Source organism: Prionailurus viverrinus, chromosome A3, assembly GCF_022837055.1.
Source record: "Prionailurus viverrinus isolate Anna chromosome A3, UM_Priviv_1.0, whole genome shotgun sequence".
Classification (NCBI taxonomy): Eukaryota; Metazoa; Chordata; class Mammalia; order Carnivora; family Felidae; genus Prionailurus; species Prionailurus viverrinus.
In genome coordinates this window covers 99,923,558-99,947,868 of record NC_062563.1, presented here as the reverse complement: position 1 = coordinate 99,947,868, position 24,311 = coordinate 99,923,558, and the positions used below count along the sequence as shown (strand labels likewise).

The window sequence follows — 24,311 nt, the reverse complement described above, 5'->3', positions numbered from 1 at the left end:
GTATAAAGGTTAGAGGAAAAAAGCATTAAAAATAACTATAGCTACTATAATTTGGCAACAAACTCACAGAACATAAAGAGATAATTGTTGCAACATAAATATAGAAGGGGAGGAGGAAAATAAAAGAACCTGTATAGGCAAATGAAGATAAATTACTACTAACAGAAAAAGGACTATTTTATATGAGACATTTTATACAATACCTCACAGTAGCCACAAAACAAAAATCTAAAGCAAAGACACACACACACACACACACACACACACACACACACACACGGGAGAAACAGACCAATTCATCATAGAAAACCACCAAACTAAAAAGGTAAACAGAAAATACAAAGAAAAAAAGAGAGAGAGAAAGAGATACAAAACAACAAAAAAACAAAAATAAAATGGCAGTAGTAAGTCCTCATATATCAATGATCACCCTAAATGTAAATGGATTGAACTCATCAATAAAAAGGCACAGAGTGGGTGGCTGGATTGAAAAATAAGACCCTATTATATGCTGCTTTCAGAAGACTCATCTCAGCTGTGAAAAACATAGACTCAAAGTGAAGAGGTGGAAGATGATACTCTAAGCAAGCAGTAACCAAAAGACAGTGGATGCAGCCATACTGATATCAGACAAAATAGACTTGAAGTAAAAAATCATAAGAGACAAAGACCATTATGTAATGATAAAGGGGCCAATAGATCAAGAAGATATAACAATCATAAACATATATGCTCCCAACATCCAAGCACTGAAATGTATTAAGCAAACACTATCAGCTCTTAAGAGAGAAATCAACAAGAATACAATAATAGTAGAGGACTTTAATACCTAACTATCATCAATGAATAGGTCATGGAGACAGAAAACCAACAAAGAAATGGAATTGAATCACATTTTAGAACAAATGGACTTAATGGACATACATAGAACATTCCATCCAACAGCAGAATATACATTCTTCTCAAGTGCACATGCCACATTCTCCAGGATAAATTAAATCTATCTTAGTAAATTTAAGATAATCTTAGTAAATTTATCAAATCATACCAACTATGAGGATGTGGTAAAAAGTAATTCTACAGAAAATAAGCCAGAAATGAATAAACTTGTCTTTTATCAGGCCAACTTTTTTGGTCATCATTTCTGTCACTATACACCAATAAACAGAAACTAGACTACTATAAACCTTGATATCCCTCTCAAAAATAATTAGTAAGGACAGATGGAAAACTTACCAGGTTCTTGAAGTTTAAGAGCTTGTAAATCAAGACTTTCATTTTCCTTGAAGAATATATGGAACTTTTCAAACGTAGCTGCATATAATCGGGCAGATTCAAATGCTGCTTGTATGGTTTCCTAAATGTTATAAATAAACAAATAAAATTATTTTTTTTCCTGAGCAGAATTCAACTCAATATAACTAAAATAAACACAAATGCCTTCTCTGTGTCCAACAATATGCTTTGACCTAGGGATACATAAGTGAGGGAAGATACCATCCTTGATGTCAAAGAGCAGTTAATGGATTCTCTTATGAGGTAAAAGAAAAAACACATCTTAAACTCTGACTTTTGAAAACTGTTCTTTATGATTAAAATGAAGCATACTTATAATTTTGTAAATCTGAAACAACTCCTCAACCCTTGTCTTTTTTAAAAAAAATTTTTTAACGTTTATTTATTTTTGAGACAGAGAGAGACAGAGCATGAATGGGGGAGGGTCAGAGAGAGGGAGACACAGAATCCGAAACAGGCTCCAGGCTCTGAGCTGTCAGCACAGAGCCCGACACGGGGCTTGAACTCATGGACTGCGAGATCATGACCTGAGCCGACGTCGGCCGCTTAACCGACTGAGCCACCCAGGCACCCCTCAACCCTTGTCTTTTAAGGGTTTTACATTTTATAAATGACCTTTACATTTTGAAGAGTATCTCGTGTGTGTGTGTGTGTGTGTGTGTGTGTGTGTGTGTTATCTTATAATGCATAATTTCAGTTATACATTCTTGGTAATAATACCACAGAAATGATATATGTTCTCAGTGCATTACAGAAGAAGGCACATAACATCAATTTGTCCCCGAGATGTTAACATGTTAGTTAAGGTGGCGTCTGTCAGGCTTCATCACTGCAAACTTACTATTTTCTCCCTGAAATCAATAAATACCTTATATACAGACAAAATACTGTTTTGAGACAAAATACTGTTTCTCACTGAACTTTTACATACTCATTTTAGTATGAATTGGAGATTCCTTACTGTTTCTATGATAGCCATCATGATTTTTCTTTATGTTTTCTTTCTACATTTATTAGTTGACATTCTGCTCTAAGGAAAAGCTTTCCCCTCTCATTCAATTCATTTCTTCATTCACAATATGGACTAATGTGTTTCCATTTTATTCAAGGATTTATGATACTTTTATTTTTTTTAAAGTATACTTATTTTATTTTGGGAGAGAGAGAGAGCAAAGACAGAGGGAGAGAGAATCCATAGCAAGCTCTGCACTGTCTGCACAGATCCCAACACAGGGCTCAGACCTACGAACTGTGGGATCATGACCTGAGCCAAAATTGTGAGTCAGACACTTAACTTACTGAGACACCCAGGTGCCCACAAGGGTTTATGATACTTTTGTAATCAGTATTTATTTTAATGGCCAAATTGTCCCAGGGAGACCCTTCTATGGCCTTGATACTTGAAAAACTATCTTGAATAGATAAAAATTATTGATTCACACTTTCTTCCCTTGAGTTTCATTAAGAAATGCTGTTTTATTATTGTCTTGCTTTATACACTGTTTCTGAGAAGTCTGATGCTGGTCTAATTCTCTTACTTTGTAAGTTCTTTGACCTTTGTGTGTTGAGCTTTAAAAGCTAATAGTTTTAAGAGGATATATGACAGAACTGATTGCTCTGGGTCAATTTTCCAAGGTACTCTACAGGCCCTTTCAGTACAGATTCAGGTTTTCTTTCCTTGGACTACAGTTATAAATGTTTGCTCTACCCTATGTTTTCTTGTCCTCTTTGGAGACTCCAATTAAATGTATATTATTTCTTCTTTGCCTGTTCTATTCCAATTATTTTCTCTCTGACCCTTTTACTTGTATCTCTAGCTTATTTTCATTCCCTTGTTTTTCTGTCTTTCCTCCATTCTCATTTTTCTTATTCTTCTAATTATTAAATTTTCATTTGAGTTTGTCCTCCCTTGGTCACCATGTAATTTAGGCTTCATTTCTGAGATGATTTTGTCTTTTTATTTCCCATTTCTGATTTTGAATTTTTTATTCAATGTGATTGTACACATAATTCAAATGCTTGTTTGAGGATATCTACTTTAGTTGGTAGCATAGCTTTTGTTTCATGGTTTTTTGGGAAGGAAAGGAAGGAGCATTCATGAGATCTTTTAATCTTCTCTTTCTGTTTTCTTCTTGTAGTAGTTTTACATGAATTTAATATATCTTCATTTCTTCAGGTTGTGGATTTGAAGTGATTTATAGGATTTATAATTCAAGGGTATTCTATTCTGTCAGTGTAGCAATGTACAGATTTTTAAATTTTTTTGGTGGTGGGGAAAAATTGGGTATACTTTGATTTTTTTGGTTCTCTTTTGTCTTGTAGGACCTTAAATTTTCACCAGTTGTTTCATTTCCCCTATGCCACCCAATGTTTAGATAACGCCTCTTCTTCCTTCTTAACCTTATTTTCTCCCCTGGGAGTGAAGCCACCTCAGATAATTTGTACTTCTAAATCCTTTCCTATAGTCAGTGCTCTGATATACCAGGGCTTTAAAAAGAAATACTTTACTATTTAGAAGTTAAGTAGCATTCAGTTTAAAGATAAGAAAGGAACTATATTTCTCAATTTCTTAAAAATTGAGACTATAATAAATTAGTTTTAGTAAAAGTAAATGTACCTTTATTTGAAGGATAATTGTGTGAAAATTCTTATCATCATCAAATACTGCTGATAGGCTTGGACCAAATCCACAAGTTTTTTCTTCAAGTTTGTTGTTAATGTAAGGTCTGGTAAAAGCGTCAAAATATGTATCAGGTACAAGATTAGGAACTGATAGCACAGTGTTTTGAAATTGATTAATTGCATCTGAAATACCAGCCTGTTAGAAAAACATAAACATAAATGTAAGCATATATGGTTATATTTATGAATAATTTTGAATTTTCTGAAATGCTAAAATAAATAACTCATTCAACCATGCCAAATACTGTGTTGATTCTGAGTACATACAAATCATGTGAAGGACACGAGTCTTCTGGCCAAGAAGGGACCTAAGAACCCAGTGTCTCCACAGGAGCTTCTGAGTGAGGTCACAACCATAGGGAGCTCAGCAGTCTGCTTGTCCATGTAAATATCCTAAAATAACCTATCTGATAAATCACAGAATCATGGACTGCTGGAATTAGAAGCAACCTTAAAACTCATCTGCCTTCTCATCTTACAGATACATAAAACGAACCCTAGAGAGTTAAGAGGATTCCCTAAGGTCAAATAGCCATTAACTGTTAAGTCAAGACTGGAATCTAGAGATCCTGGTTACTAGTGCCATTGTGGTACAGTATACCAGGAAACACAGATCCTGATAGGTCTACTAATCTATACGTATAGACAAATGCGGAAGGCCGAATTCCGTGATGGCACCCAAGATTCCCTCCCTCTGGTGCACATGCACTGTATGATCCCTTCCTCTTGAGTATTTAGGGATGGAGGGCCTGTGGATACAATGGGATGCCACTCTCCACAACTGGGCTACATTATATAGAAACTTAAAGGAGGAGCACCTGGGTGGCTCAGTCAGTTAAGTGTCAAACTTCAGCTCAGGTCCCGATCTCAGGGTTAATGGGTTCAGGCCCCGCATTGAGGTCTGTGCTGGTGGTGTGGAGCCTGCTTGGGATTCTCTCTCTCTCCTCCCCCACTCTGCCCCTTCCCCGCACATGCTTGCTTGCTTTGTCTCTCAAAATAAATAAATACACTTAAAAAAGAGAAAGTTAAAAGAATTTTGCAGATATAATTAAGGTCCCAAATCCGTTGACTCTGAGTTAATCGAAAAGGTATATCCCGGGTATACCTGACTGAACCAGGTGAAAATCCTTAAAAGAGGGATTGGGCCCTTCCCAAAGGAGATTTTCCAACTGATGTTGAAGAAGTAAACATCCATATGGTAAACTGCTTATAGAGTTGGCCACATGGTAAGGAATTGCAGGTGATTTCTAGGATCTAAAAGTAGTCCCCTGCTGACATCCCTCAAGAACACAGGAACTTCAGTCCTCTACCTGCATAGAGGTGAGCTGTTCGAACAACTTGAGGGAATTTAGAAGTAGAGCCTTTTCTAGCCAAGCCTCTAAGGAGACCTCATCATAGCCAATACCTGCGTGGCAGCCTGGAGAGACTTTGAAGCAGAGGATGAGCCCAGACTTCCGACCCATGGAAAGTTGAGAAAACACAAGGCTGTTGTTTTAAGCTGTCACGTTTGTGGTAATTTGTTACACAGCAATAGATAACTAAAATAAACTTTTCACAGATGTGGCACACCTAAAAAGATTTCAAAAGTTGTCCTTACCATAGTCAATGCTAAATTTTGTATAGAATATGTTCTCTTGATGGTACACCCTACCAAGCCCCCAATCTGTCTCAAAGAAAACGTGCTAAACTTTTAGATCTTTTTTATGCAGATGTAACGCTGTGCATAGAACAATACTTTCTCATTTTCTTCTAATCATTTTGGAAAAGTGACAACAGCAATCCTGCCAATCATTTGACAGTGAAACAGTTGCTTCATTTTCCAAAAAGTTATGTATGCATGGATGCTATCTGAAGAAACACACACCAGGAAGTCTTCCAAAGAAGGCTCGAAGAGTAATGATTGGACTGTCAAAATCAGTTCTGTGAGAAACATAGGGATGAGAGACTCATCTTCTTCCTGCTTTTCCACCACAGAGGCCCCCTGAAATGAGCACATTTGCAGTGTTAAAAAGATGTAAGAACCAAGGTGGAAGATTAAAACAAAAACAAAAACAAAAACAAAAACCTCTGTATTACAAGAGGCATGTAAACTGAAGCTTATACAATTAATTGATTTCATAATGTTGGCATGTCTTTCAGTGAATATTACCATAGAAATTAAAAAATTAAGGCAAACATTGAAAGACGATTCAACAGTGTAAAACTCTTCTCCTTATAAAAACACTATCAACAAAATGGAAAGGCAAACAACAAGCTGGAAAAATATGTCAGTAGTGAACACAGAATATAGAAAGTTGATAATATTTAAATAGAAATATACTTGATATACTCAATAGAAATGTATACTAACAATATAACCATTGATACATAAATATATATTAAAATAGAAATGTACTTAAATAGAAAAATGGCAAAGGGCATGAACTGACATTTTTTAAAAGGAATATACAAGTGATCAATCACTCTCCTCCTTGTTCTCGTACTCCTGATAGTTAACTCAGTAACAATATTTATTGAGCATTCACTGTGTGCCAGACAGTGCTAAGTATTCATGTACCCACACCAACCATATGAAGCAGGTATCATTATTACCCCCATGAGAAAAATAGGATCTGAAGAAGGTAAGACATTTCATCCAGGACATACTGGTTATTAAGTGCCAGACCTATGCTCTTATCCCTGCACTGGGGTGACAATTAAAGAAATATAACAATTAAAAGCAGTGATATACTACTTTACATCCATCATATTGACCAAAATGAAAATGAATGATAATATCTAGTGTGCCTGTGGCTCATTATCAAACATTGCTGGGAAGGTTATAAATTAACACAAAACCTTCTGGCAAGTTAATCCATCAGTATCAAAAGGCTTAACAAGTAAGCATATTTGTGACCCAACAATTCCACATCTAGGAGTTTCTTCTAAGGGGAAAAATCAGATGTGTGAAAAATGTATGGACAAGGATGTTCTCTGCAGTATTATTTGGAATACTGAGAAAGTGATCAACAATAGAAAATTATTTAGAAGATGTACAGTAGGTACATTTTTGTGTGAGAATATTATATGGAAAAGTACATACTGACTCAGGAGATTTTTCACAATATATTGCTAGGTAGAAAAAGCATGTGATAAGGCAGCAAGTAAAGTAGGATACCCTTCTTCCCACTGGAAATAGTTATCTTTGGAAAGCAGAGGATGCTTTCCTTTGTATATTTCTGTGTTCTTCCCATTTTTTTCACTTAGCATATATTATTTTTATAATTAGAAAAATAAATGTTACTTTCAAAATATAAAGATATTTAGAAAAAGGAGGAATTGAGATTAGGGGAGGAGAGAAAGTAATAAAAAAAGAATATGCAACTAAAATTCAGTGTTTGGAGAAAAGGGAAACTATGGCAAAGAACATCCAGCCTTGAAATTTCATAACTGGGTTTCCTGGGGTGGGGGGTTGGGGGGAGTTGACAAGTGCAGGTATGAAGACTGATGAAACTAGGTATGCATGTTTTGTTATGTTTTAGGTATCTAGCATGGAGCTACTATCTGGGATGGAGCTGGGGGAAAGCTTATTGAGAAACGTGGATATTAGATGATATGATTTCTCTCTCAGCCACCAGAAGAGTTGTAGCACTTCATCTCAAACATCTCAAATTAATCTGTGTCTCTAAGATCAACATCCTAAGATAGAGGCTATCTACTCAAAGCGCAAAGACTTGCTTCCATGATTTGCTTCTTCTCACCTCTAAACCATTGCTTACCTCTTTCACTTATACCACCTTCCCTGCTTCTGTCTGCCAGCTCATGCCCACAATGACCCCCAACCTGTAAGCTTTATTAAAGGGGGCAAGCATCCTCTCTATGCTTTTCATCACTATATACCCAACACCCAGCATAGGGATTAGTACATAGTAGGTACTTAAGAAATATTTGTCCAATGTACACCTGAATAGCCTATAGCAAATTTCTATGAGACAGACATCTGGCACAATGGATGCTTTCTCTTACTTGTTCATACGGTGATTTTCATTTTGCCATTTCAAGTGCATATGGTAAGCTCTTATTATCCTGTGAAATCTCCTAAGCATTCCTGCTACTTCCAGTACACAGGAAATAGCCTAATATGCATAGTAAGCACTCCTCAATAAATGCTGACCTGTGAATTTTCTTAATTTTGTCTGAATATACCTTTTTATCAGTGACGTCAGGCTTCTCTTCAGTAATCCATTTCTGAATGACATCTGCTGAAGGTGTTCGTTTTAGCTTGTCAGTGAGATAATTCAAAAGAGAGTTAACAGAATTTACTGTTAGGATGTGCATTGTGTTCTCAATTAGATAGTCATTTAGACGGATAAAGCTTGAAAAGAAAAAAAATACAGCTTCAGTTTTCTATATTCACTATTATTTTTGAAAGTGACAGTAAACCAAATATTCACACTTAAAAAATCATAATTTCTCTTTGAATTTCCATTTATATTATAATAACAGAGACTTATTGTCCAGAAGAGTTCTTCTTGGACATTCTTCATTTTAAAACACAAATATATTCAAATATATAGCATCAATTTAGCTGAGTGTTCTAACTATTCAAAAGGATATTTAATGAGCAATACAGTTGGTATGGAAAACACACCTACCTCAGCTAGCCAAAAGGGCCGTAAGATTTTTGAAAGATGCTTTAAACAAGAAATCAGAAAATATACAACATCTGTGACATTCTAATGGTAAAATTGTGAAACTTTTGCTATTGAATAAATGTTGTTTGACAGCAACTGCTAACCCAGAGATGCAGATTTTTATTTTCTTACTTAGGCATTTAAAATAAATGTTCATTCTACTGAAGTGAAGCCCCAAGTGGCCTCTGTTACCTGTATTATGATGGTGGCCTCAGGGACTGCTTCATTTACTTCTGTTGTGACACAGACTGTCCTATCATGTTATTTCATATATAAACTAGTACACAGTTAAGGTTTATTAAACAGACAGCTGTCAAACTTGGACTAAGTTAGTGGGCACTGAATAACAATCTGTTTTATAATGCCACACAAAATTTTTCAGATAATGTTTGGGGATTTTGTTTGCAAGTTATTTGTAAATGTTTTTAAATTTTTATTTATTTATTTTTGAGAGAGAGAGAGAGAGAGAGAGAGAGAGAGAGAGAGCCTAAGCAGGGGAGGGGCAGAGAGAGAGAGACACAGAATGTGAAGTAGGCTCCAGGCTCTGGGCTGTAAGCACAGAGCTCGACACGGGGCTCAAACTCACAGACAGTGAGATCATGACCTGAGCCAAAGTCGGACATTTAACTGACTGAGCCACTTGCCTTGTTTGCAAGTTATTTGTAATGATGAGGTTTTACAATGATGTGAAATCCAAACTCTGGAACAATGTCATGATCTGGCCGAGGCCCTAGAAGGAAGACTTTCCACCCTGGTCTCCCAGATGCAAAACCCACCACAGGGAGAGGGTGGCATTTTGTGTGGCAATGCAAAGAACTCCCTGTAGTCTCTAGTGACCAAACAGATGTAGTGGGCTCTCCGGGTCCCCTGGAGGACACCCACAAATCTCTATGTACCTGACTTCTCCTTACCACAGCCTACTTCATGCTCCAAGCTGGGCTCGAAGGAAACAAAGCTTTAGAGATCAAAGAGAAGCACTTGGCCTTGGGCATGTCTTCCACCCTCCACCAGCTTGCCATTCCTGTGGTTGCTTTGCTGAGTGAAAGTCAGATGGGTGAGCTTCTGGGCATGCATTCAGGTTACCATATCCCCTGAATCCCTCATCACTATTAGTGAATCCTGTGATGAAGGCTTTAATTTTTAATGAAATTTGAGAAGGGTGGATGCTCTAATATTTCTTGAAAGAAAAAAAAGAAGAAGAATTTACCATGTTAGCCTCATGCAGTGATGCCTTTTGCTGGCCTGCTCTGTGTATGTCATTTTCTCAGAGTCTGAATAAGCAGGCAACTCAGTGAGACCTTCACCATCTGGCATTTTACAATAATCTAAGAACAACAGAAGACACAACAACAGGAATTCTTGTGTAAAAATTCCATTTCTTTCAATATGGATTAAAAAATAAGTAAAATTTTTTATATAGCTGAATAACATTCCATTGTGTGTGTGTGTGTATATATACATATCAAATGTACACATATATATACGTATATACACACCACATCTTCATTATCCATTCATCTATCGATGGACACTTGGGCTGCTTTCATAATTTGGCTATTATAAATAATGTGGCAATAAACATAGGGGTGCATATATTCATTTGAATTAGTGTTTTCACATTCTTTGGGTAAATACCCAGTAGTGCAATTACTGGATTGTAGGGTAATTCTATTTTTAATTTTTTGAGGAAACTCCATACTGTTTGCCACTGTGGCAAAATGCATCAGTTTGCATTCCCACCAAACAGTGCACAAGGGTTCCTCTTTCTCCACATCTTCACCAATAATTCTTGTTTCTTGAGTTTTTTATTTCAGCCATTCTGACAGGTGTGAGGTGATAATCTCATTTTGTTTTTGATCTGCATTTCCCTGATGATGATGCTGAGTGAAATAAATCAGTCAGAGAAAGACAAATATGAAATGATTTCACTCATTTGTAGAATTTAAGAAATAAAACAAATGAAAGGGAATAAAAGAGACCAAAAAACAGATTCTTAAATATAGAGAACAGGTGGTTACCAGAAGGGGTGGAGTGGAGGGATGGGGGAAATAGGTGAAGGAGATTAAGAGTACATTTATCATGATGAACACTGAGTAATGTACAGAATTGCTGAATCACTATATTGTACACCTGAAACTGATATACCACTGTATGTTAACTATATTGAAATAAAAATTTTTAAAAAGATAGGTAAAATTCAAAAATAACAAAATGCTTTGTTAATGAGATGTTTCAAACTCTAGAAAATAGCCCAGTTATCCAAAAGAATTCCACATCAAAGGATTTTGACTCAGTGAAAGACTGCAGACAGTTCATTAACATTCCCCGTAATAGGGTTTGATCTGTGTACCATGCTACCTCTTTCCCAGGAACAGCTTTATCCTCCTTTTCCATCTGAATTTTAGTTATTCTTTACAGTTCATGTCAATTGGAGCCAACCTGAGATCCATCCAGTTGCTTAATTTTGACAAACTTATTGTTTGTTCTGGTAGGCTTGACATAACTTTAAGCAAAGAGTCCCTGATTCCACCATAAAGTGCTTATGAAATAAAGGTTCTGTGACTAGTATCCTGACGAATAGGATCATTATTTGAACTTAAGAAAAGTAGAATAAAAAAGAGTTAATTTTTTAGAAAGCCATGACTTCTGATCTATCAAAGTTTTTTTTCCCCTTCATACCCTCAACAGGTTTATGTTGACAGTCATCAGGAATAAATCCTGCGGCATGCAGAGCAATTCGACAAGCCTTCCTGACCACAACTTTTGCCTCATTTCGAAATTCTTCTAGGCGCGTTGTCACCTAGACATTGATGAATATAATTAGCAATAGCAAAGTAGCAACAATAGAAAAAAAAATCTCAAAACCATAGACAAAAATTCCTTACCTCTTCTAACCATATGATTTGTGTGGCCTTAAATTCTTGCAGGGTATAAGTATGACATTTTTCAATATAACAAAGTCTGATAAAACTCAAGTTATAGCATAATTCATTTATTTTAAGAAGAGCCGGTCGCAAATGCTGAATGAAAATAAAAATTATCATTGTTTAGTTAAAAAAAACCTGTTTTTTAAAAGAATAAAAATATTTGGAAAGCAAGAATGGTTATTAAGGAAAATACATAGGTCTATATGTTAACTCTAGCTACAACTCCAAAGTGCATACATTAAACAGGAACACATCTGAAATTTTTCTAAAAGCATTCTTTGAACTATCAGACTTAATTTGTTTGAATGTCTATCTTTTTATCTTGAATATGTGTCTTTTAGCTAAGAAATTGAGGGTAAGTAATAGAGGACTGGGAAATATCTTAAATTTCACTATGTATGATGAATGGCTACTAAAAGATTCATTGTGTTATCTTAAGGACTACAATGCCCAGTCACCATGGTAATGGAGAGGCCCATTTGCTGATCTAAGAGGCTTGACATAAAATCCCAAGACAACTTTGAATTAAAAATTTCTTTAAGTTAAAATTTTTAACTTTAAATTTAACAAGTTGCTGAAAAAGAAAACTCAGTCACTATTAAGAACCTATTTATTTGTGGACTGGAACAATGAATGGAAGTAGATGGATGGATAAATAAAATATATATATCCATACAACAGCGTATTATTTGCCAATAAAAAGAAATGCTATGCTATAACATAGATGAATGCTGAAAACATTAAGCTAAGTGAAAAAAGCCAGCCACAAGGAACCACATATTACATGGTTCCATTTACATGAAATGTACAGAATAGGCAATCCAACAGAGACAAAAAGTGGTTTAGTGGTTGCCTAGAGCCAGGGAGGGTATTGGGGGGAGATGGGGAGAAATATAGAATGACCACTAATGGATAATAGGGTTTTTTTAAAAAAAATTATTCATTTATTTTGAGAGAGTGAGAGAGAGAGAGAGACAGCAGTCAAGGGGCAGAGAGAGAGGGAGAGAGAGGGACAGAGAGAGAGAGAGAGAGGGAATCCCAAGCAGGCTCTGCACCATCGATGTGGAGCCTGATGCAAGGCTCGAACTCACAAACTGTGAGATCATGACCTGAGCTGAAACCAAGAGCTGGATGCTTAACCGACTGAGCCACCCAGGTACCCAAACAAGGTTTCTTTTTGGAGTGATGAAAATGTTCTAAAATTGACTGTGGTGATGGTTAATCAATTCTGTGAATGTAATAAAACCACCAAACGGTATACCTTAAATGGGTGAATTGTACACTACGTTAATTATATTTCAATAAAGTTGTTAAGAGGAAATGTAGGCACAGGTGCCAATAAGGTTTGTTACTAAAAAATATCATGAAAAGAAATATTTCAGATATTTTCAATATATTCTCCACATTGATTCTTTCAACCTAGTCTAGGCAAATCAGTCCTCCTAATTAACTAATTGTAAATGTAAGAGTAGTGATAAGCATTGCATAATTATAGTATCTAATAGGCATTTAAACCAACACAATGGGTCTGTTATTTAGGTCAATCTAAGCTTAAATGGATGAGAACTTTCTAGTCTGCCAGGGCTACATTTAAGAGAAGATATTATCAAGGTCAAAGCACTATTGGTATGAATGGTAGATAGGACAACTGTCAGCACATAAGAGAACAAGCCTTAAGGATCAATCGAGGTGATCTTAGAGAGGAATACAGGAAGAACTATTTTATATACTTAGTAACAAACTTATGAAATGTATAGTGCCCAGGACATGGCAAAAGATAAAAGGTGGTAAAAAGATAATAAAATAGGTTCAAATGATTGATGGATCCTTAATGAAATTAGAGGTCTAGGAGTTGAGCTTACTATCAAGAAGGACTAGAATATTTTCTGCAACCCAGAATGCTTGATGAGATGGATGACCTGAAATAGCACATCTCATACATTTGTTTTGCACTAATACCTATGTGAGCCCTAGACTTTTTAATGTTCCTTGGTGTAACTGACATCTTGATAATGATCTTTCAGATCAACATATGAAAGTGAAGGAAATGAGCAGTAAAAAAGCAAACTTGAGGCTTCTGATTTGAGAGGGTGGTGACTCAGTGTCATAGAAATAGACAGCTGAGGACCCTGACCGTAACGGTGATTCCAGTTTATTCCCAAGGGCCAAATAGAAAACTTTATTTTTTAATTTTTTTAATGTTATTTATTTTTGAGAGAGAGAGACAGAGACAGAGCATGAGTGGGGGACGGGCAGAGAGGGAGACAGAGGACAGGCTACGCACTGTCAGCATAGAGCCTGACATGGGGTTCAAATCCACGAACTCTGCGATCATGACCTGGACGGGCACTCCACAAGTAGAAAACTTCTAATGCAAGTTGAAATTCAGTGAATGGGTAGAGATTTTAAATATGGCCATATACTCCTTAACAGTTCTTTTCTCATGATTACCCCATTCTGCAAAGTAAAGATTAAAAATTTCCCTAGGGTCTGAATCCATGGTAGAGGAAAGTATAGGTATGATACCTTGGGAAGCACTGGCCCATGAAAACAGGTCCCCCAATTATTTTGGACCATAAAGTCCAGAGTGACTCAAAGATAAAAGGAGATAATAAGGGTTGCCAGCCTACTCTGCTCAAGAGGATATATCATTTTCCTGATCAGCAACAAAGGGGGCCATGAATCCAAACCTCCGAGGCTGCTTCTAACTGAAGGGGACCTGTGCAACTCTTTTCTTATACTTTTGCATTCTGCAACCCCAGTTAAAATGTAAAAACACTGCTAGACTGCCAGACTCTTAAATGACAAGACAGTATGAAAATTCTCTTAAAAAGATGAAATATTCTATTTCAAGGACAGTCTATACCAATACCTGTAATAGATTCACATTTTGTTTTTCTGTAATTCCTTTAAAATATAATTAAAAATACGTACAGGATTAACAATGAACAAATTTTTTTGTAGAGATTGTCGACAAACACTGATTTTCTTGGAACGGACATTCTTCTTCCACACATTAAAAGCCTTCCATTTCCGGAAAAGTGCAAATATGGGAATTTTAGTGAGTTCTCTGTGATATAGATACTCCTGTTCCCATCGATCAATTTCGATATACTCAATGTCCTCATTATAAATGTGTGTTACGGCTTTTTTGCTAATAGTATAGTAGTCATTTTTATTGATGTTCTCATAACTTACAACTCTATGAACAAATAAAATTGAGGCAAGTAAATAAAGTATTCAATACAAAGTCAAGCAATTGCATTGATTTTTTTTCTAAAGAGATAAAACATTTCTGAAAAGACATATTATTTCAAATTGTTAAAAATTCTAACAAACTATTTTTAGATTGAATAAATTACTTAAGAAAAGAAAGAGGAGCTCCTGTTTAAAAAATAGTTGTACTTATTTTAGGTCTTAAAGATTTTACAACCTTGGTAATATGCTTGATAATTTCAGTTACATGATCTTTACAAAAACAACTCAATAACAGATATTTAAAACATAATAGCTCTGTATGAAAGTTACCTGAAAATAAGTTTTTATTATTAGCTGTTTAGAAACTATTCAATAATAATATAAAAGAGTTTTACACTACTCAGTATTGAAAGAATTGTGAGAAAGATCAAAGTAAGAAAAGATGAATTAAATAAGATTCAAATCAAGACCCAGATTAAATTGAAAAAATATGCCCAGTTCATCACAGAATAAAATAGTTATTACTGAGAACCTATTTATTTCAAGATATTCCCGTTTCAACTGTCATCAAGGGCATTCTTCACCCTTATGCTTAACAGGAAACAGATCAAATAAGGAAGAAAAGCAAGTGAGATAAAGACAGGAGTAAGGACAAAAGGAAGCAAAGTAATGAGAATAGAAAAGGCTGATTCTCTAAAGTTTCTTAAAACAAGAACTTGCCTGTAGGCACAAAGTTTTTTGTTTTTGTTTTTTTGGTAATTTTAGCCATAACATTGAAATACTGGATGCAACTTAAATATCCAATAATACAACAATTGTGAAACATATTGTGATATAGCAAGTTATTAGAATATGTTTTAAAATTTAGGAAGATAAAATTTATAAATATTCTACAGTACTCTAGAATATTAAGATAAGGAATAGCTGCAAAATAAAACTGCAAATTTTTTTGTGTTAAAACTATGCAAAAATTATATGTACTGACAAAGACTAGATAGGAACACTCCAGTGAAAATCAACTGTTTCTCTTGTCTATGTTCTCCCCTGATCCTTAGCTCTGCATTCTGAACCTGGAGTTCATGGCTCTTTAGCATAGCCTTCAGTTCGTCTGTGAAATCCCTGAAATTGTTGTCTGTGTACAAATTGATGTACATATTTATAACTCTTAAAGAAATTGGAATAAAATTCTCTTATGTTGTGGGTCTGTTAATCAAAAAACCAAAAGCCATTGGAATAATTTCTATTTATGTTTAATTAAACTGAGCTAGAAAAATCTTTTTAAAATTAGGGCATACAGGACCAGAATGGGGAAACAAACAAACAAAAAACAAAACACCAAAACTCCAAGCCAAGACCTGATCACGGAGCACACAAGGGCGGTCTGGGAGCTGATGGTGGGGAGCTGATGGAGAGGAGTCTGAAGGTCACTCTCCTACTTCAGTGCCACAACAGAAATGTCAACCTGTTCAGCTTTTACCTAATTCCACTATCTGTTTGCCTGTGTTCTAATTAAAACTTCACACCAGAACTGTCTGGGAAAATGCCAGGTATTACATGTTGCTGGTGAGGTGTATGAAAAACATATTTTTTTCCCTTTTTTATTTGTCGAAAGCTGAAGATATAATTAGGACATTCTTGGGGTTATTCTCTCCAAAATGTGAAATTTTAACTTGTCTCTGAAACTGTAATTAACTTCAGATGTTTCAATAATATCAGCCATCAAACCAACCTAAAGACAAGATCAAGCAGCTCACTATGGTCTTTGTGTATGTCTGGAAAGCTTGCTCTCATTGGTCTGTTTCTAAAGACCCTTCTAGAAGGTGGCAGGTGTGGTCCATGATGTTGAATTCTAACTTATTGGTGCTCGGTGCCACTTAGAAATCTTTTTTATTTGCAGTTTACTATTTAAGATCTTCATTCTCAATCCCCTAAACCTTTTCATCCTCTACACATTTCTACCCTGCATAGAACAAATGAACACACTAGTCTTTTTCAAAGACTGGATCACCAGCATCAAAATCATCTGGGCTGCTTATTAAGGATCCACATTTCTGGGTCCAACACAGAATCAGAATCCTTATGTATGAGACTCAAGATTCTAGTTTACCAAGCTCCCTGGATGATTCTGATACACAGTAATGTCTGTGAACCACTGAACTTTATTTGAAAGCAACCAACAAAAATGAGGTGGTCATAAAGTGAGTACTGTCTCACACCTTCACTTGAAAATCATCATACCTGTGTGCCTACACTCCATATCCTGAGTGGATCTCAAATTTTACTCCAGAGATGAAGAGGTTTCACCTCACTTTTTTCTAACCCTCCTGGCTTTTAGCAATTTTTCCTCTGCATCTAAAAACATGCAAAACTTCTCTTTAACTTGCAGAAAGTTTCCCTTTAGCTTGTAGAAAGCTTTTTCTCCACCTGCTGCCCATTTAACTTGAAATCCCACATTGCCTTCTTTCTCTCAAACTTCCTTTATAATGGTGTGTATTGGTGGGCCATATCTCTCCCATCCATTCCTTTTGAAAGTTTCCAAAAACCGGTCTTGTTTCTCATAACTTTAACAAAATTATTCAATTAAAGATGAGCAGGGACTTCCTTCAAGCCCGATTCTCTTGGTAGATGGATGGGGCAGCAAGGTCAAGGAAAGCTCTGTAAAACTAAGAGGGACTATCCACAGTTCTCTGTAATCCTATTCTCCGTAGACTTTCCAGTTCATAACTTGGTGTTACCTGTATGTGAAAACACACAGGTATCAGATGAAGGCAGGTGGAATTAGGCTCTTGTGGTATGATGGCCTGTTTGTCTTTTTAATGAATATGTATAAGCCAATATACAATTTCTCCTATCACAATTAGATTTCTTGTAGCTGTTCATGTTATTATGGAGAAGAAAAATACATTGGCCTATTTTTGATTTTTCTCTTAAAGCAGAAAGGCTTTTTTTGTTTATTTGGTTTAGTTGTAAAGAAGAGGGAATTCATGATAAATTGGTTTGATTTCTCTTGTACACTGCTTCGGAACATTTCATTGTTTTAGTTGTCTAAGTAAAATGCCTCTGAACAAACAAAAAGACTTTCCAGCTCATTACTGAGGGGGGTACCACCCAAATCTACTCCTTGAGCCTTTGTACTTCACACACTATGCCTCAGACTGCTCATCTATCTCAGGAGCTGACCCACCACACCACATCTATGCTCATAATTGCCTACTCAGCCTTTCTTGGCATCCAGGATTCACCCTTAACTTCCGCTGCTTCTTGGATAGTTGCTTCGGATATTTCTTTCATCAAAGAAATTTCCTTTCGTTGAGGAAATAATACAAAAATTTACTTCAGGGTTTAAAACGAGAACTTCATTTGTTCAAGTGCTGTGCTATAAAATTCCTAAGTTGCTGATAAACAAAACGGCTTTATGATTCAATCAACTAAACAGGCGCTTGGATAGTTAACTAATTAGGATGAGATGAATACCTTGGGTAAAATTACATTTTACTATATTTTAATGGGGAAAAAATATCTGGAGTGTTTTCTTGCTGTTCAATGTAGAATCAGGGAGTCCTCTGTCAAACTATTTTACTGTAGAACCTATATCTATCCATCTGAAATTAAACTTAGACTCCAAGGCTTCTGTTAACTCCAAAAGGTTATGTTGTATTTGAGAGAATCATATGGCATATGAGAATTACACAGCCCTGTGGTAGGTCATAAATTGTCTTATTATTGTTTATTTAAGTTATAACTCAAATTGTGCCTACAGGGGTTCTAAAAATGTTAATTTCTTTTCCTAGAATTCCTTGATTTTCCAAAACGATGATATCTCAGTGTGATTTGTTATTTAAAACAGCAGCTCTATCTGTTGTTACACAGATTGAAAATGCTTCTGATCATCTTGAAACCAGTCTAGTAAGACTGATAACGCAGAAACATGGTTTGTTTCCTGCTCAAGAACTTTAAATAGCCTCCTACTGTTTATATCATCAAATCCAAATTACTTTGCCAGGTGTTTGGCACTCTCCTCTTGTTTCATGTTAGTTCCTACTCTGTCCCACAAATTGCCCTTTTTAGTCAGGCTGACTTATCATATCTACCTTAGGCCATGTTTGAATGCATACAAATGTCTTAGTTCACCCTGTTCTCTCTTCCTATCTCCTTCAAGTTTCTGATTTCAACAAGCAAACAAGTAATTACCTGCTTTAAGGTAGTGGAGTATATTAGATAAGCTCATATGGCCCTATGCAAATCTAAGTTCTCTTATTATTTTCATAATTATACAGTTTTAATTGTTATAATCTGAGCATATTAATTGGGTGAAGGTAAATAGGCAACTGCCTGGAAAGAAATTAGCTACTTCCTGTGTTCTGTAATTATAAACCTCAATTTGTTTGATGATGGTCAAGATCATGAATCTGTATGGGTTTAGACCTAACCTAAAGAGGAGAAGAGAAATGACTTACTTTGCTTCTGGTTTGACTAACCAGAAAGGGTATAATATCTGATAAGGAACTCTTTTTTACCTAGAAAATTAAACAAAAGCATAACTAAGAAGAAACATCCAAATTTCTGTAATAAGAGAGTATTCTGGAGCCAGTAGTTCTCAGCGCAAGGTCCCTGGAACAGCAGCAACAAGCATCCCATGGGAATTGTAATTTCCCAGGCTACGTTCCCAACCCAGTGAATCAGAAACTCCAGAGGTTTAAGCATCTGTTTTAATAAGTCCTCTAGGGCTTGCTTGAGAACCGCTGCTCAAAGTCCATGGGAGTGCAGCATTGAGTTAAATACTGGAATGATCTGGTGAGTTTTAAAGAAATACTGTTGTTCAGGCTCACCACAAATCAATTAAATAATGTCTTGGAGTAGGGCCTGGCTGATTCTCATTAGTAGCCAAGTCTGAGAACCACTCTTCTAGGTTCTTCAAAAAAAAATTTTAATGTTTATTTATTTTTGAGAGAGAGAGAGCACAAGCAGGGGAGGGGCAGAGAAAGAGGGTGACAGAGGATCAAAGCAGGCTATGCACTGACAGCAGATTAGCCTGATGCAGGTTTTGAACTATGAACCGCAAGATCATGACCTGAGTCGAAGTCAGACGCTTAACCAGTTGAGCCACCCAGGCACCCCTAGTTTCCTCAAATTTTTGTGTGAAATAAAATCATCACCCATTAAATTGTCACAGCCCCAGAATACTACCAGGGCATGTTTGTGTGTGTGTGTGTGTGTGTGTGTGTGTGTGTGTGTGTGTGTGTGTGTTTGAAGAGAGGGTAGGGAGAAAATATGAAGCTGAGTATTTTTTATTATTCCAAGTGCAAATATGAGGTGCCTTTAATGTTTCCATGTGCTGGCTGAGATTTGACTCATTAGATTTAAATTTCTTTATGGACTAGCCCAAGAAAATGGTCATTGTGTTAGGCAACTTGGCAAGGTTTCTGATAATGTGGTTTCAAAATGATCTGTTATTACAGAGGACATATAACCTCACTATAAAGTTTTTTGTAATTATGACTTCACACAGAAACCACAATGCTGAAATTTGAGAAAATACCAAACATCTATCTGTGTTTTCTGTTCTAGGTCACTAACCAGGTAATCTCACTAAAAGGACAGAATAGCTTTAGTTTGAAATTTAAAAAGCTTCCTTTAAAAATACTTTTAACAGGGCACTCGGGTGGCTCAGGGGGTTAAGTCTCCAACTCTTGATTTTGGCTCAAGTCACAATCTCAGGGATCCTGAGATTGAGCCCCATGTTGGGTTTCTGCTGACAGCGGGGAGCCTGCTTGGGATCTCTCTCCCCTTTCCCTGCCCCTCCCCTGTTTGGGTGCACACACTTGCTCTCTCTCTCAAAATTAATAAATAAACTTAAAAAATACTTTTTAAAAAATGTTTATTTTTGAGAGAGTGCAAACAGGACAGAGGATCCAAAGCAGGCTCTGCACTGAAAGAAGCAAGCCTGATGTGGGGCTTGAACTCATGAACCATGAGATCACGACCTGAGCCAAAGTCAGATGCTCAACTGACTGAGACACCCAGGTGCCCCTAAAAAAATACTTTTAACATAATAGGCTTAGGAACCATCTAAGAACTGGATCATTGGGAAAGTAATATGGCCTGAGCCTGGTATGGATGATTATATGGTCCTAACAGCCCAAGCCACATAACTCTGTTTCACAGAGTCCCAATCCCAGCATGTGTCCCTCAAGAAAGAGTTGATTGGCCGTACAGGACAGAAATGTGTAATTAGCATCACTTAACCTGAGGTTTCTCAATCTAAGCACTACTGACATGTTGGGCCAGGTAACTGTCTGTTGTGTGAGCCTGTCCTGTGCACTGCCAGCTGTTTAGCAGCTACTCTTACTCTTCCCACTTGACACCAGCAGCACCATCCTCTCTAGTTATGGCAACCAAAGATTCCTGCAGACATCCCCCAAAATCTCCTGGGGGGCAAAATCTCCCAGGTTGAGAACCAGTGATTTAATTTAATGTATCTTAATTGCATATGATCACAGAATAATTGTTTTTTACCATCTACCTATTAATAATACCACTTATATATAATGGTCCTAGAAATATACATTAGGCAACATTTAGGTAGAAGAAATTTTGTGTCTTCTTTCTTGGCTTTATAGACCCTAAAAATGCTTGGTATTTGGGAAGGGCTCTGCCATACATTCTGATTTATCCACTCACTAAATTTACCCACTCACTAAATGGTTTGAAAATCGACATTGCACAGAGGATGAAATCATAGAATTGAAAGATGGGAACATCAGATATAATTCTGAACTTCTATCTGCAAATCACGAAACAATATCAAACAGCAAAGTCCTTCATATATCTGTACCTCAATTTCCTCACCTTTCAACTATAGAGAATGCCCTTCTAAGGAGGTTCTTTTGAGGACAAAATAATATTAATGTACAGAAAGCACACAGTTCAGCCTAGCACAGCATGTGTGACACAAGTGACAGGAAAAGTTGTCATTATTAGAATGAGTTTATTAGGCACAGTGTATGAGAGGCTGGGTTCTAAAGCCCAACTACTTGGGTTTGAATTCCAGCCCCACAGTTCACTACACTAGCTGGTCAAACTTGGCCAACTCTGCCTCAGTTTCATCATTTGTAAAATGAATCTATTAATACTGGCTACCTTACAGAGTTGCTATGAAGATTAAATTAATTAATACATATGAAGAACTTGGAACAGTGTTTGGCACATGCTAAGAGTTGGTGTTTGTAGTATTGTGTAACAGTATTCACCTTTGTAAAAGTCTGGTTACCGCTATGACTTTATAGAAGTATCCTTATCAAGGTGATCAAGTGTATATATGTTTCAATGACCAAAACAAAAAAATAGCAAAATATGGACACATAGAAGTGGGATGAGAGGTTCTATAGAAATGGGAGAAAAGTCCACATTTGTCAAACACCAACAATGGCTCCTTATATATAAGCATGAAAAAGAAAGACTTACATATTGCTCCACCAGGCAATCTTATTAGCTTCAACTAAATGTTCAGGTTAATAAAACTTTCATAAACTATATTTGGAACCCTTCTACTTAGGAAGAGCATAGGGCAGGAACTACTTTTCGCCATCAGGGCAACATCAGACTTCACTCTTCCATGGGACTACTTGTAGGAATCTATCAGCCACCCAGGAGCTACCCTCTCCCTAGATGACAACTCAGAGGCAAGGAGATGAGATCCACACTGGGTGGGTATGGAAACCACCCTGGCTTAAAAGCCTTATTACCACATGAGCCATTATGTCTTACAATAACTCTATAAGCATAGATTTCAGGCTTCCTGATAGAGGCATGCCCAGAAAAAGAGTTGCTGCACCATGGTAAGTCCAAAGCTATGGCTCCCCATCAGTTATTTAGAATTCATTTTGTCTCCCCCAGTTCAGATATCATTCACAAATCAGGGGTCATTTTTATCATAAGCAATGTTGCCTAAAAGTAACTGACTTCTACTCTTATCAGGATACAGGGAAACAGAGTTTCAGAGTTAACCAAGATCAGATTCTCATGCAGAGAAAATTGTCCTACAGTCCTCTAGAACAATGCTTCCTAAACTTCGTGTTCTAACAAATCCATACAATGGTGATATTTTGAAAGGCACCCTGGTGAAGGCATTAATTCTGATTTCTTTCTATTGTAACAAGAAAAACAACACACAAGGTATCTTAGGGAAATATTCAATACTGAATTTGATAAAACTTCCAAATAAAGCCTAACTCATAAGCCACAGCAGTGACCATAACTGTTTGGAAGTAGCCACCTGCATTTCTAATCAAGACATGATGAATGGTCTGTTCAAATTCTTGACAACCACCACTACCGAGAAACTTTGTTTATAGAAATAGTAGACAACAAATAGCAGATGATTTATTGCTTTGTCTCTTATGGATGGAAACTCCCTTTTCCATTAACCAGAATTTGGATAATTTGTTCTCTTGAAATTGTGAACCAAAGGTACCACCATTCTTCACTTTTAATAGCTTTCCATTTTTCCCCTTTGATAAATGCAGTGTTGAAATTTCTTGTGAAATGCAAACTGATTTAAAATCCAAACATTTCAAGTATTTCAGAAACAATGGTAAGCTTTCTCTGAAACACAGACAGATGTTACTCTGACTGAATTTTTCTTTATGTTTAAATCCATTACAATCACTAAAAATCACCAGAGACCTATTTCCAATATCATTTTCCCAAAGCTGAATTCAAAGAGTGGTATTCTAAACTGAGAGATTTCCCCCTAAGATCAGGAACACGACAGGGATGTCCACTCTCGCCACTGTTATTCAACATAGTATTGGAATTAGCCTCAGCAATCAGACAACACAAAGGAATAAAAGGCATCCAAATTGGCCAGGAGGAAGTCAATCTTTCACTCTTCACAGATGATATGATACTGTATATGGAAAACCCAAAAGATTCCACCAAAAAACTGCTAGAACTGATCCATGAATTCAGCAAAGTTGCAGGATATAAAATCAATACACAGACATCAATTGCATTCCTATACACCAATAATGAAGCAACAGAAAGAAAAATCAAAGATTGATCCCATTTACAGTTGCACCAAAAATCATAAAATACCTACGAATAAACCTAATCAACGAGGTGAAAAATCTATACACTGAAACTATAGAAAGCTTATGAAAAAAATTGAAGAAGACACAAAAAAGTAGAAAAACATTCCATGATCCTGGAACAAACATCATTAAACCTTAGATCCTTAGAACAAACATCATTAAAATGTTGATACAACCCGGGGCGCCTGGGTGGCTCAGTCGGTTAAGCGGTTAAGCGTCCGACTTCAGCTCAGGTCATGATCTCGCAGTCCGTGAGTTCGAGCCCCGTGTCAGGCTCTGTGCTGACAGCTCAGAGCCTGGAGCCTGCTTCCAATTCTGTGTCTCCCTCTCTCTCTGACCCTCCCCCGTTCATGCTCTGTCTCTCTCTGTCTCAAAAATAAATAAACGTTAAAAAAAAAAAACATTTAAAATGTTGATACAACCCAAAGCAATTTACATATTCA

General features: G+C 36.4%; 1 protein-coding gene across 1 annotated transcript in view; it reads right to left on the bottom strand.

Moving 5' to 3' along the window:
• Window positions 1–24,311, bottom strand: part of DNAH6 (dynein axonemal heavy chain 6) — a 231,828-nt gene that overhangs the window by 182,622 nt on the left and 24,895 nt on the right. The window contains exons 5-12 of the mRNA XM_047854641.1: window positions 14,513–14,780; window positions 11,537–11,671; window positions 11,331–11,451; window positions 9,859–9,976; window positions 8,164–8,332; window positions 5,843–5,959; window positions 3,914–4,114; window positions 1,237–1,357 (exon numbers count right to left, since the gene is read on the bottom strand). Coding sequence (XP_047710597.1) covers window positions 1,237–1,357; window positions 3,914–4,114; window positions 5,843–5,959; window positions 8,164–8,332; window positions 9,859–9,976; window positions 11,331–11,451; window positions 11,537–11,671; window positions 14,513–14,780 — 1,250 coding nt within the window. The remainder of the gene's footprint in view (window positions 1–1,236; window positions 1,358–3,913; window positions 4,115–5,842; window positions 5,960–8,163; window positions 8,333–9,858; window positions 9,977–11,330; window positions 11,452–11,536; window positions 11,672–14,512; window positions 14,781–24,311) is intronic.